The sequence below is a fragment of the Cololabis saira genome, chromosome 7, assembly GCF_033807715.1.
Source record: "Cololabis saira isolate AMF1-May2022 chromosome 7, fColSai1.1, whole genome shotgun sequence".
In the NCBI taxonomy this organism is placed as follows: Eukaryota; Metazoa; Chordata; class Actinopteri; order Beloniformes; family Belonidae; genus Cololabis; species Cololabis saira.
Window position 1 is genome coordinate 23,761,395 of NC_084593.1, and position 14,819 is coordinate 23,776,213.

The window sequence follows — 14,819 nt, forward strand, 5'->3', positions numbered from 1 at the left end:
TTTATAGTAATGCTTTGCTAGAATTATACATGTAGAGTCCACGGACATTGTGTTTTGTTCAGGTGAAATTTTGTTTTTTTTTATAGACTTCAGCTGATGTTTTCCCTGTTTATTTGATATGTTGAATGTGTATATTATACCATCATGTGCTTGATTAAAAGTAGCTTCAATGAGATTTGCATCATCTAACTACAGACACTGGGGCACTCATTATCAGCAGGTTAATATCTGCATTTTGACTTTGTGATTTCACATCTAAGCAGCTAGGCTCAGTTAAACAAGCTCTACTTGTGTTGGTCTGGGATCTGCCAGTGTCCTCAGCAGACAGGCCGTCCCAGCATCTTAGAGCTAACTTTTAAATTATTTTCATGTCGAAGTTGGTTTCATATTTTTACAAACTAAAGCATATGTTTTTACCACTTTAGTTTGACTTAAATACAGTGATAACAGTGTTTTAGCAGATAAGACTCATACATGTTGAGCTTAATAAGCCTTTTCATGATGTAGCCCAAGATATTCAATGGTTGAGGTTTTGCCTGATCCTTCCATCCACCTGTTAACTTACCAGAGCAGGCCAGGCTGCAGCTGAGGCTGGAGCTCCAGTTGTCCTGGTACCATCATTACGACTGGCCCAAACTATGGAGTCTTCAACCAACACGGCCTTCACCCCATCGTCATACACCTGCACCCAAGAACACCGCTGCGATGCATTTTCGAACTCCACGAACACCTACAATTGGTGAACAGAACAGAGCAGAACAATAAGGGCATTGCAATACAGCCTGCTAAATTTACAGCACTAATAAATGCTTCTTTTTTTTTTTACATAAAATGAGAATTTCGTGGGTGGAATAGCATGAAAACATTTGTTATGTGTTAAAGGATTTACTGTAGTATAAGCGCTCTTCAAGTCTGGTCCTCAAGGGCTGCTGCCCTGCATGTTTTATATGCTCCATAGGACCTGATTCAAATTAGTACATAATTATTATGTTGTCAACATGGTCTACACAAGTCTGTTAAGGACACATGTATTTGAACCAGGGATGTTAGAGCTGGGAGCATCTAAAACATGCAGGAAAGCCAGCCTTGAGGACTGAACTTGAAGGGGCCTGCTGTACAGTACATCAGAGACAGTATAGTCACGGTTCTATCATGACATAGTCTCTTCTGTTTGGCTTAAGTTTTAATTTGCACTCTTTTACACTGGATTCAAAGAAAAAGAAAGGAAAGAAAAGACAATTATTAAGATTACCGTAACTGGACATGCAACATATCTAAAAACAGTGTTGTGCATGAACGCGTTCAAATGAACACGTTCAATTCTGTGAGAACGTTGAACTGAACTGAACGTATTTGCAAATAAAGAACTAGAACGTGAATTTGTTCATTCTGCAAATCACGAAGTGGAATTTGAACTGTTCAGATTATGCGAGTTTCAGCTTGAGTGTTTAGGTCCAATTATTACGGAATAATCCTTCTCATTTCCCCAGCGGGCGGCGCGCACATTTAAAATACTCGACAAGCCCGTTGCAGTCTTTGCGAATGAAGCCTGAATTATGGTTCCGCGTTACACCAACGCAGAGCTACGGCGTAGGCTCTGCGATGGTGTAACGCGGAACCATAAATCAGCCTTGACAGGTGAAGAGAGACGTTGCAGACGCAGCATCAGCGAGCCGTCAGATGATGATCCGTTTATCATTATATGCGGGAATTTTACACATCGTCTCCCAAAGAGTCTGACGGTAGAAATCTAACCTTTCTGTGCAAATGAGGTCCACCTGCGCTGAGGAAAAAAGTCTGAACGTCTGCCTCGTCAACTTCAAATTTGAAACGTCATGTGGAGTTGAAGCATCCGTCCAGTGGGAGAAAATATCTGCGAGTCCTTAACAATCAAAAAAGTTCCCAGAAAGACCAAGACCCAACAGCCCCAAACGACCCCAGTCACACTGCTGCACCTTCAGGGGTTTAATTTCCCAGTAACAGGTAGACACATTGATAATGGACTACAATGTTGGAGATTTACAGCTTGTGTGTAAAGTTGAAAAGCCACTAGAACAATACATGATAGTATACAGCAGGGGTCTTCAACCCTGGTTCTCAGGACCCCTGTCCTGCATGTTTTAGATGTTTCCTCGAATCATCACACCTGATTCTAATTAATGGCCGTCATCAGCTTGTCATCCAGGTCTGCACAAGTCTGTTAATCATTTCATTTTCATCATGTCATCTTTATCAGGGTTCTGAGGGGAAATATCTAAAACATGCAGGACAGGAGGTCCTGAGGACCACTGGTATACGGTGAACAGTTTTAGGATAGGGGGGCTTTTCATTCGTACTTCTCACCTAAAAATATTGAAATGAACTGAATTTGAACTAGTTCAAAATGAAAATGGTGAACTATGAACGTGAACTGTTCATTTTTAAACTATGTGAACTGAACTTTGAACTGGCACAAGACTGTCTAAAAGTTTAGAAGGCCAGTTCATAGTTTAAATCACACAACTTTAGGCACTTTTACAACCAAAAACACCCAGAACTTTGAGTCCCCAGGTTTTTTTTCAAAGACCTAAAAGACTATTTCAGGCTTGGGTCTGTTGCATTTTTGCATCACCTTTCGTGGTGTAAAGCTTCCTGTGACCTCGATTCAACGGAACTGTGGGCAGACTCCTCATATTTGAGTTATAACATTTTTTGTAGAAAAACTACATAAAGCACTGTGGGGCTGTGAAGGAGCACATAAACACACAGGGATTCAGGAAGAAATGCTAGCAGTCGCAGACAAACAGTTTCCACCCAGCCATTTATAAACTTTGTAAATTAAGAGCGATTTCTGAGTGTAGCTTGCCAGAATCTAAAACAAAAATCCAGAAAATGTCATTGTATGGTCTTTAAATAATTATTTCCATCTTTTTGCTTGACATACATATTTGATACGTCAGAAAAACAGAACTCAATATTTGGTACAGAAACCTTTGTTAGCAATAACAGAGATCAGACATTTCCTGTAGTTCTTTGCCAGGTTTGTACACACACGCAGATCTTGGCCAACTCTCCCAGACAGATCCTTCAGGTTTCAGGGCTGTCGCTGTACAGTACAATACAGACTTTCAGCTAACTCCCAAGATTTTATATTAGGTTCAGCTCTGGAGACTTGCTCGGCCACTCCAGGACATTGAAATGATTCTTACGGAGCCGCTCCTTAGTTGCCCTGGTTGTGTTTTGGGTCGTTGTCATGCTGGAAGACCCAGCCACAACACATCTTCAATGTTCTTACTGAGGGAAGGAAGGAAGTTGTTGCCCAAAATCTCAAGATACATGGCCCCATCCACCCTCCCTTTAATATAGTGCAGGCGTCCTCTCCCCTTTGCAGCCCAAAAAGCACCCCCATCTCCATGCTTCACGGTTGAGATGGTGTTTTAGGGGTTGTACTCATCCTTCTTCTTCCTCCAAACACGGCGAGTGGAGTTTAGACCAACAAGCTCCAATTTTGTCTCATGAAACCACATGACCCTCTCCCTTTGGATCATCCAAATAGTCATTGGAAAACTTCAAAACAGGCCTGGACATGCGCTGGCTTGAGCAAGGGATCTGCATGCGCTGCAGGATTTTAATCCATGACAGCATAGTGTGCTACTAATGGTTTTCTTTGAGACTGTGGTCCCAGCTCTCTTCAGGTCCTTCCCTGTAGTTCTGTACTCTTCCCTCACCTTCATCATCATCATTAATGCCCCATGAGGTGAGATCTTGCATGGAGCTCCAGACCGAGGGAGATTGACCATTATCTTGAACTTCCATTTTTAGGGGTGGGTTAAAAATATCTATATTTTATCGATATGCATGTGTAGGAACGATTATCGATACATAAATCCAAGTATCAATTAAAAAAAATAAATAAATACATTTTATCACCCAGTGCTCCTACCTAAGTCAGTCCTGGGCATTGCTCCATCTACCAACCCCGGGAGGCCCTGCACTGAGCTCAAGTCTCCTCCTTACTTGAGGAGTGAGCAGGCTGCTTCTTTTCACCAGGCAGGGTGGGGTTTCTCTGGCTGGACGTGGCGCGTGGAAGGATCATGTTATTCCCTTATTGTAACCAGAATATCGATATCGAATCGTATCGAAAATCGTATTGTCTTGGGACCTAGTGTATCGGAATCGTATCGTATCGGGAGGTCAGTGATGATACCCAGCTCAACCCATTTTCTACTAATTGCACCAACAATTGTTGCCTTCTCACCAAGCTGCTTGCCTATTGTCCTGTAGCCCATCCCAGCTTTGTACAAGGCAACAATTTCATCCCTCAAGTCCTTACACTGCTATCTGGTCTTGGCCATTGTGGAGAGGTTGGAGTTTGTTTGATTAATCAAAATGTATTATTTAAAAATCGTACAGTGGGATAATCTGGATTTTTGTATTAGATTCCGTCACTCACAGTTGAAAGGTTTGGCAGTGTATCAAATACTCCGCAGTGTGGATGTTAAACAACAGAGACCCCAGAATTGAAGCTTGAGGAACTCCATATGTTATTTTTGTTAGCTCCAATTTCTAGTTACCTAAAGATACAACATATTCCGTGACTTTTAGATAGGACTGCAACCAGGCAAGTGCTGCGCTAGAAAGTCCCACCCAGTTCTTCAAGCTAAATGTTATGGTCGCCCGTGTCAAATGCAGTACTGAGATCCAGTAAGACCAAGTCTAAAAATGTTGCCACTATCCGTTTTGGAGCAGATGTCATTATGGACCTTTACTAGACCTGTCTCAGTGCTGTGATGTGGCCAGAAACCTGACTGGAAGACATCAAAAGAGTCATTTAGTGTTAGGCAGTTATAAAGCTGTCGAAAAACCGCTTTTTCTTTGATAATACTAAGAAAGGGGAGGTTTAAGAAAGACCTATAAGCTGTGTGACCTGTCTAGACTACTCTCTTTTGAAAACTGGCTTAATGACAGCTGTTTTTAGACACTGAGGAAAGATGCCTGAAAGCAGAGATGTATTTACAATGTCTAGATCTGAGGCCATACAATGTGCGACACTCTTATAAATCCCTGTTGGCAGAGTATCAAAGCAGCACTTGGGGGAATTTAGGTTGGGCTGGGCGATGTGGATTAAAAGTCATATCCCAATATATTTAGGCTGAATATCGAAAAACTATATAAATCGTTTTTTCCGTAAAATGAGTGAATCTGGACTTGAGCTAGATGTCTCATTTTCTTCCAGCCGTACGAAAAACAGCTTACAAGTCTCTTGCAAAGAGAAATGGCCCAGCTGATACGCTTGTCATTCAGGCCATGTTCTTCGGCTGATTTTACTTTAACACACTCATGCAACTAAGTGCTTTCGAAAATAAAACTTTAGAAAAATATTCATTAATAGTATTTTTCTGGTTTCATGGCTTATTTCTCTTAAACACCAGTCAATCATAAATATCAAATATTCTATTAATTTATTTTCATAATTTTAATCCTGTGTTTTTTATGTATGATTGTTTTTACATGATTTATAAATTACTATATACTATTTTTTCTTCTTTTTTTAAAATGCTACTTCATATTTCTACTGTACTAAAAACTTTTAGGCCTATATGTAAACACTGGTTTCTAGTTACTTTCCAGTTTGCTCTTTAAGGCCGAAGGAAAAAACAAAGCTAGTCTATCATAACAGGTAAATATGTGTTACCTTGGTGATATCAACAGGCTAACCAGCATTTTAAAGCACTTCACCTTTACCAGCTGTAACATTAAAGTGGTAAACACATCAATACATCACTAATTCTTATCAAACAACATAATAATATGGCTCTGAAATATTTTGTATTGTAATGGATTTTACTTTTAGCACTCATAAGTATTGTGTTTTATTAATTTAACATGCACATTTTCAACGGACACTTGGCCATGACAGCAGCATAAAACACAAAGTTGCAGACAGACAAGCAAACGAAAACTTAAAAAAAAAAGAACCTGTTAAAACAAAAATTTGAATATGTTTATGTTTCAAGTAAAATATCTTAATACCCCTTACAACACTGCACTCATCAAAGCACGGCCTCCTCAGCCACTCATGTAGCTCAACCGCTTTGACAATGTTGCGCTTGTTGTCGGTTGTTATAGCACCCAGAGGGTTTTCTTGGAGTTTCCAGCTTGCAATTGCATCCTGCAGGGCCTCAGCTATATGTTCACTGGTGTGATCTTGGACGAAATAACTTGTTTGGATATGCACTGTTTTCATGTCCCAGTCATCAATGAAATGAACCGTCTCACTCATGTAAGGCTCAAATGTCCCTCTTGACCACATCAGTGGTCAACGCAAAATGGGTTACGTTAGCGAACCGGTCAGTAAGGCTCTGCCTGACTTCAGTATACATTTGTGGCAGTGCTTCTCGTGCAAAGTAGTTGGAGCAAAGTAGTTTTCAGTAACTTTTTGAATAAGACTTGTTTCACAGTTGCAACTGGGACCATATCTTTAGAAATGTGATAGGACACCGCTTTAGTTACAGTACTCCCCTTGTCACTTTCATAAGGGCACACTGTGGGAAAATGAAGCATGCAGTGAGCTTTGTTTCGGATCTGGAGTTTTTTCGGGTTGTGGATGGCTTGCGGCTTCTGCAGCACGCAGTTTCATGCGCTCTTCACACTGCAGTTTGTGCCACCGTTTCAGGTGCTGAAAAAAGATTTGCAGTACTTCCATTCCTGGCTGTAACTTCTTTATGACACTCCCGACAAATAACTTGATTTGACATTTAACACTTGAACCCGAATCATCACCAAATTACTCAGCCTCTGCTTTTTCTTTTACCGACCAATCCCTGCACGCGCGCCGCAGAGGTTGCTGCTTCCACTATGTTTATTGAATAGCGTATTTTCCTGCCCTTCCCCTCCTCCCCAGTGCATGAACGGGAGGGGCGGGGGCACGAGGAGCGGTGCAGAGAGCTCCAGTTCAGCAGCTTGCCTAGGATCACAACGCAAACTTAAACTCTGCTCTGAGAAGGTAATGTATTTTTATTTTATTGTATGTGTTATAATGTATGGTATGCAATGTATTTTATAAATAGGTATAGTACTGTTTTTAATGCTTTTTAACTGTTGTGCTCATGTTACCTGCCCCAGGGACTACGGTTGAAAATTACCCAACTTGGCTAAATTGACATATTTACAGAAATGTTTAACGTGCATTGTCACTGTATATTAATTTAAACCAATAAACAAACAAACTATATTGATGTATGCGATATGGTCTAATTCCATGTCGCATTCAAAAATATACCGATATATTTTTCACTATAATCAACTGGCCCTAAATTCAGATGATGTATGATCTCATCCAGGTTGTTTGACCCCTTTTTTCAGCTCTGAAAAACGCTGAAAAAGAATCAAGGTGTGACAATGACAGAGCCAAAGTCCATACCACAACCCATTTGAAATGTTGGGATAGCACCCGAAGAGAAGTGTGCGCAAAAAAACTGTCCAATTACTAGTATGCAAAAGCCAGCAGCTTGACCAAGTAAAGCACAAGTGTGTTAAAAGTGTCTCATGTTTCCAATAACCTTATGGATATACAGGGCTCAAGGAAGTAACTTGGGGGAAAAAAAGACAACAGTCCAGTAAAACAGTGCAATAAGTGATAGCAAAGCCTTGTACCATATAACAGACGGATACTACATTCTGAATATCTTCTGGTGTTTCATATGATGGCAGTAAAAAATGTGGGTCATTAATATTTCGAATACTCCTTCAGACACAAAGCCTGTGTGCAGTCTCCAACATATCAGGAGGGAGAAAACTATCCACACAGGCCATTCAACACCATTAAATTAACTCCAATGTTCAGACTAATCTCTGCTCAACAGGATATTTAAGAACACATAGCTTCTTTACGCTGTAGCTGGCTGCCTGCTCCCATCGCCATCTCTTCGGTCCTAATTCTACTTCCAAACTGCTGTGGCTGCAGGACTGTGAGCAGTTTGGAACAGGACTCAGTGGGTAAGTCCTGACTGATATGTAACTACGCGTATCAAAATATATCCAGCTCTCGTCTATTGCTATCCTCCCATGGGTCGGTCAGTCAGTCCCTGACCGGCGGGTCTCCCCACGACCACTTAAGCAATGACTACTGATGTCATGATGTCTGTCTTTGGAAGTCATTTCAAATTATCAGTAACTTGTAAATTTGCTACTTTGCACAATTTTATAGAAATTGGCTAGATCTGTCACTAATCTGAAAAGTGAAAAATTCCTTACTTGGCATAGGATACAGCAGCTCCTTGATTTTTCTTTGTTATTCCAGTTTTTTTCCTCATCTCGTTTTCCAAATTTGCTACATTCCTAAATGAGTGCTCTGATTTACATTTACTTTACAGCACCATCCAGTCCCACACTATACAGTACACTGACTTACTGTTAGTCATAGAAGTTGAGGTACGGGTTGAGAGTCAGGCCCCGTTTACACGGGGCAAAAACGGAGGCGTTTTCATGCGTTTTGGCCGTTCGTTTACACGAAAACGGAGGTCAAAGCCCCCAAAAACGATCATTTCTGAAAACTCCGGCCAAAGTGGAGATTTTCAAAAACTCCGTCTTCACGTTTGCCTCTAAACAGATAAAACGGAGGAAAACGGAGATTTACGTCACATTATGCGACAGAAACGTCACCAGCAGCGTCATGAGTGCGACCTGTGTTTACAATTTGTTTGGCCACCGTCAATATTTTCTTTTATTTTACCTGTTTTAAATTCTCTCACACCATGTCTACTGCTGCATGCATTATTATTATTATTACACTGGTTGCAGCGATGCGGCGTCGTTTTGAGCTGGACTTTTGTCGCACGCCCTGCTTCTATTTTCTTCCTGTCGCTCGCTTTGAAAGCCGGTTGAAAGTTGAAAAAAAAGTGTAAAGCGCTGTAGGAAACAGTCATTTCAATACAAGAACCTCAATAAAGTGGCAGCTGCTGGAGGGAGATCGCCAGGCTGGAAGGTTCTGATAAAATAATAAGATATAATAAGAATCTTATCTTAATCTTATTAGGGCTTAATTTGTGCCGGATCCAACAAGATCTGGTACCTATTTGATCATTTCTCGTGTTTTCTGCTTTCCCCCCACATCCCAGTAATGATCTGACATGTTTGCTGCTTTAACACAACGAACACGCCGGTTTGATTGCGTCACCACATGCCGTTATTTTGTTCGTTTTTTTCCCACTTTGGTCGGACGTTAGACCTGCTTCTATTTTCTTCCTGCCGCCTTGTCTAGGAGTTCTTTTAAGAGTTTCTTTCAGGAGCACGGGCGGTTGGTGGAGCGAATAAAAGGCGAGTCTCGGGCGGGTGAATAAAGGCAGATTTATGGTTCCGCGTAAAATCGACGGCGTAGGGTACACGGCGACGCGCACCGTTCGGTGAGTGCGCCGCGTACCCTACGCCATAAGGTCTGCGTTGGTGTAACGCGGAACCATAAATCAGCCTTTTAAAAGGCGAGTCTCCGCTGTCAATCAAAAGAACGTGGTAGAACGTGGGGCCGATAACGCGTTCAGTGTTTCAGGACAGAGCGCGTATGATGCCATAAATCAGCCGTAACTGGAAGTTACACGTGTCATTTGTTGATGTTTTTTCCAGGATTCTGATTGGCTGGCATGACGTTACCAACGTTTTCATGCGAGTCCGTGTAAACAAGGATATTTTTGAAAACGCAGAGGGGAAAATATCCGTTTTTGTAAATACCCGGCTACGTGTAAACGTGGCCTCAGTTCAGTATTTTGAAGAAATTAAAACAGATCACCTTCCTTCTAAATTATTAAGCTCAAGCCTCCACCAGTGCACTCGTGTATTTTGTTACAAAATTTTGATTATTGTAAAATATGGTCACAAATTGTTCCAGGTTTACTCTCTCTACGCACTTAAGTAGTATTCCTGAGCAGTGATGTCAATCATTAAAGAACAACGCTCGATTTTTTGGGGGATCACAACTTCCTCTGTGACAACTAAAGTAAACAGAGTTTGAGTTACGTATGCACCAATGAAAACAGTTATAGTTATATGTTAAAATCAGAACTTGTTCACACTTCACGAAAAAACATGATTACAATTGAGGAGGACAACAGTATAAATGAATTTATTTAGACATGGTTTGATCAAATAGTGGTACAATTACAAGTGGTTAATCATACAAATGTTGTAATAATCTGCATTGGCAAACAGCTGTGAAAAGGTAAACGATTAGGAGACAGGCGCTTCCAGCAGACCCAAGTCATGCTGACAGTAACTTCTTTAAAAGGTATAGAAATGTTGTAAATTCTTTGGGAAGAGATTGTGGTGTACAAAGTGGTGTGTCATTAGTTAGGCAAGGCAAGTTTATGTATGTAAACAATTCAACAACAAGTTTATTCAAAGTGCAAGTTAGGAAATGTTACTTTTAGAGAGAAAATACAAATAAGTATACGCCGCTTAATTTGTATGGCTAGCGAGCCTTAGACACGCTGTACCTTAAACGTATTGGCAGCACTAAAACCTTGTAGCATTGGTGGCTCCTATAAATGAATAAAGACAGGCGTAGGTTTGGCTTTAGTGTTTGTTACTGTAGTTAAACAATGTCGTTTGTCGTGTTTTGGTGTCAGATCCAGCTGCAGCCTCTCATCTGTCGCACCAATGCGAGACTTCTGAGTTGACAACCACACTCTTTACTAAAAGTTAAATGTCCTCTTCAACACATACCAACAAAAGCTGTAAAGAGACCTATTTTAATATTCCGGCTAACCACAGTGACATGTCACAGAGCTGTTCGGCTAAAATTAACAAAAGCAACAGTTGTCCGTGTGATGCAAAAGTGTTGGCTAAATTTAAACAAAATTGTAAAGTTTGCTGCATGATGAAGCCGTTACCATGTGGACGTTTTCCTCCGCAAAATAGTTTTTGTTTTCCTTTATGGAAAGCAATACACATTGATTATTTCAGGATCAAACATATCCCCTCACTAATTTTTCAAAAACTGAACAATTACAAACTGTAGCATGACAACTGTAAAGCTCCAGTTTGACGTTCAAACCCATGCCTGTATCACATTAACTGAAGATATCTTCATTACTATAGTATAGATGACAGAAAAGTTTTTTTGTTTGTTTTTTCCTGATTTGTATGTCACCAGGAGCCTCATGCACAAACGAGTGCAGCAAACAAAAAAAACTTGCTTACGCCACTTTCCACACTCGCAGTAAGATATTCAAAAAGTGACACAAACATGAGAAATTACGGCCCGTCACGCACACAATGTTGTCGTAAATACATTTCTATGGTTTTGTCTAGGGCTGCAGCTATCAAATATTTTGGTGATGGATTATTCTATGAAATATTCCATTGATTAATCGGATAAAATTTACTTTTGCTTTATTAAAGCCCAATTATTAATATACAATAGAAAACAAGACAGATTACTTGATAGAAAACAACCAATTTGTTTCTTCTATGAGAATAATTGACATTTATTTACATATTACGCAAACTAGAAAACTGTTAAATGTTCCAATGAAAATAAATAAAATGATTTTAAACTTAACAGTTCCTGAAACAAAAACAAAAAACTATTTGTTCTACCAATCAAAAATAATAAATATTCTTAAACACTGCTTTTAAATTCTGCAAATTCACATTCAGAACCAACATGTTCAAACAGTCTTATACCACGTGGAGCGGGTCCTTCATTTTTAATTTGAAATAATCCTGCACCTTCGACATCTTCTTTCTCTTATTACTTTTGCTTTGCTGCGTTTTCTCATTGGCGCTGTCACTGTTGTCAGTCCCGGGCCGGCGCCTGAGCAGCTAAACTGTTCACACACGTTACGAAAAGCGTGACGCCGTCTTCTTCCTCTTTATAAAAGGACACATGGGTGTTAGCACGTTGTGTCACATTAAAAAGAACCCGTGTGAAACATGAAGTTTAAATGTATTTTTTATTTAAACGAGGCTTCGAGGCAGAGGAAATTCCTCGATCATTTTTTGTAATCGAGTTACTCGAGGAATCATTGCAGCCTTAGTTTTGTATGTTGGCGATGCAGTGGAGTCCAAAATATGAGGAAACGTGACATAAACAATAAGTTCATATGTCCCCAAATCACCAAATAAGTGACACACAAGTGGAACTGCAACAATCTCACAATTGACCACATGGTCTGAACTAGGGCTAGGCGATATATCGAGATTTTAATATATATCGATATATTTTCAAACACGATATGGTACGAGACAATATCGTTTATATCGATTTGAAAAAAAAAAAAAAAAAAAAAAAATTTTTACATTTTTTTTCTTTTTATGATTTTGATATAGCTTATTTTGTGACAAATTGACTTGAATGTTTTATTTGAGATTTGCACAAATGTTTTGTTATTTGCACAACTGTCAACCTCAGTGGAAAAGTCTGCCTGTTACTGTCTACATTGTATTAATTGCACAGTGTATTTTAATGTAATTGTTATGCAGGAAAGGGATATTTGTTTTATTTTATTCAAGAAGCATTTTTATTCTATATATGCAGGAAGTTTATTTTTATTTCATTTGTTTTATACATTTTGATATTGTGCAGACCTGTTAACAAATGTACCTGTGTGACATTTGGCACGAGGCTTTGTATTAAAACTGACTGTTTTTTTAAGGGTTTGCCTCAGAAAAAAATGAAGCTAACAGAGATGCTATGCTATAATGCTTTGGGGGAAACCCCAATTATGTCACAGAAAAAATAGAGATATATATCGAGTATCGCCATTTAGCTAGAAAATATCGAAATATGACTTTTGGTCCATATCGCCCAGCCCTAGTCTGAACATATAACTAAAGGCGGCGCAAAACGTTGTAACCCGCAAATGACAATGGCAGTCTTGGCTGTGTTAGAGAACACTGCTAACGGCAAGATCAGGAGGGAGCGAGTCTTCAGGGACCACACCGATCTGCCTGTCCAGTATAAAGACTGGATCATCAGCAGACTTAGGTCACCAAGAGGATCCTTCTGGATCGCTGCCCTTAACTTGTCCCAGTGACGCTCCGGTTCTGACCAACATGACCCCTTTCAGCTGGAGCTGCTGACAGGTCGGAGGTCTCTTAGTCGCCATGACGACCATATGGGGCAACTAATAGAGATACAAGCCAGATCTTTAAAACATCCCATAATTGTCTGAACAGAAACATCTGCAGCGAAGAACTGATTCCCTAAAGTTGTCTTTTAAAATAATATTAACGTGTCACTGAAAGGTTAGTTGGTACGAACTGATGTGACTCAGCAATATATGAATAAAGAGTTCATTGAATGTTTAGGCAACTTTCAGAGTCTGATATCGAGTCGGCCGCAGGTCTCCGGTGACGGAGGCCGGTCCATCCGAGTTGGAGCAACCTTTTTCTTTACTTCTCACGTTTGCACCTGGATAATCACGTTGGTAAAACGAGTATCAGATGGTGATGCTTCAAGGATTAAATATAAGTTCATGCTATTTGCATTGTTTAACTTGCTTAGGTGATCACAGACATGTTCTCTGTGTATTGTAAATCTGCTAGTATTTAATACATGTGAAAGCTGGAACGAAGTGAGCCCTTTTTCGTCCCACCAGCTTAAGTTATGGTGTCGATATAAAATACAAACTAGAAAAAATATATATATTTTTTTTAAAAGGGCGTAATGATGCACTAACGCTGAACATAAACATTCACAAAACCGTACGAACATAAGAAACTCACAACTCTTCACAGAACCCAAAGCAAGGAACAACGGTACCCATAATGCAATGTGGTCAACACATACATCACGTTATTTTGTTTTCTTTTACAGCCTAAATCGGAGGACTTTTTTCCCCCACTTGCTTTTGCAAGTTCCTTTTTTGGATGATATTCACTGATATTTATCTTCATGATCATATTCAAATTGATCTACTTGAGGGAGTAGACAGGGAGGAGTTTCGTGCTCCCGCATCCACGTTCACTTTCACATTGGTTTGTGATGTTCAGATGGAAAGTGCGTGGATTTGGGTGTACGCAGTTTGGAACATCTGAATTTTTTTTCCCTTGGCAAGATTTTTGCGCAAGGATTCACAATAAATCCATGCACTCTTTGTACACCAAGCCCCTGGTCTTTTGGAAATAACTGTTTAATAAACTGTTACCAATTTGTCCAAGACCAAATCTGATTTCACCTACTGATTAAGTCAGATTTGTTGAAACCTGAGGTATGGAATTTCATTTTTATGCAACTGGTCAACAAATGACCCTTCTTAGCTATAAAAGGAATGACTAAATTGAAGACTGTATGGATTAGGTGAAGGAGGGGAGTATGAATGTATTCAAGACTAGTTCAGGAAGCCTTCCCTGGAAGGCAAGCCTGGTCAATATTTAACAATGAATCTAAACCAACGTGTCTTCAACTCTTATCAGCTACCAGTGCACACTCAGGTGTGAAGGAGACTATTACAGTACAAACCATAGAGAATCACTCTGTACTCAAATAACACTCAAACAGCTAGTGATGAAGACTGAGTAAAACTGTGTTACTCTGCTCAAAGTACAAATTGATTTTTGAAGCTTCAGTGTGTCTGTGTTCACAGTGATCCACAAAAGATACTCCATCCCATAACTTCAGTGTGTTGCTATATTACAGCAGTGATTTGTGTGTGTTTCTGAGTATTTCTGCACTATTGTGGTTTGGTCCCATTGAGCCAAGAGATGATTTCTCCAACTGATATAACATTTGCAGTAATAACAGTCAGCAGCTGTATGAAAGTTTGGACAGCCTGCTTTTAAATGTTGCAGGCCTGGATTCACTCATTTTCATCTTTCTTTCTTTCTTTCTTTTTCCCTCTGTA

The 14,819-nt window shown here is 39.9% G+C and overlaps 1 protein-coding gene across 3 annotated transcripts in view; it reads right to left on the bottom strand.

The window, feature by feature from the left end:
• The window catches only part of kdm3b (lysine (K)-specific demethylase 3B), a 42,362-nt gene that overhangs the window by 23,366 nt on the left and 4,177 nt on the right, over positions 1-14,819 (bottom strand). For all 3 annotated transcript variants that reach the window (XM_061725127.1, XM_061725126.1, XM_061725125.1), the window contains exon 2: positions 566-730. In XM_061725127.1, the coding sequence (XP_061581111.1) occupies positions 566-730 (165 nt within the window). The remainder of the gene's footprint in view (positions 1-565; positions 731-14,819) is intronic.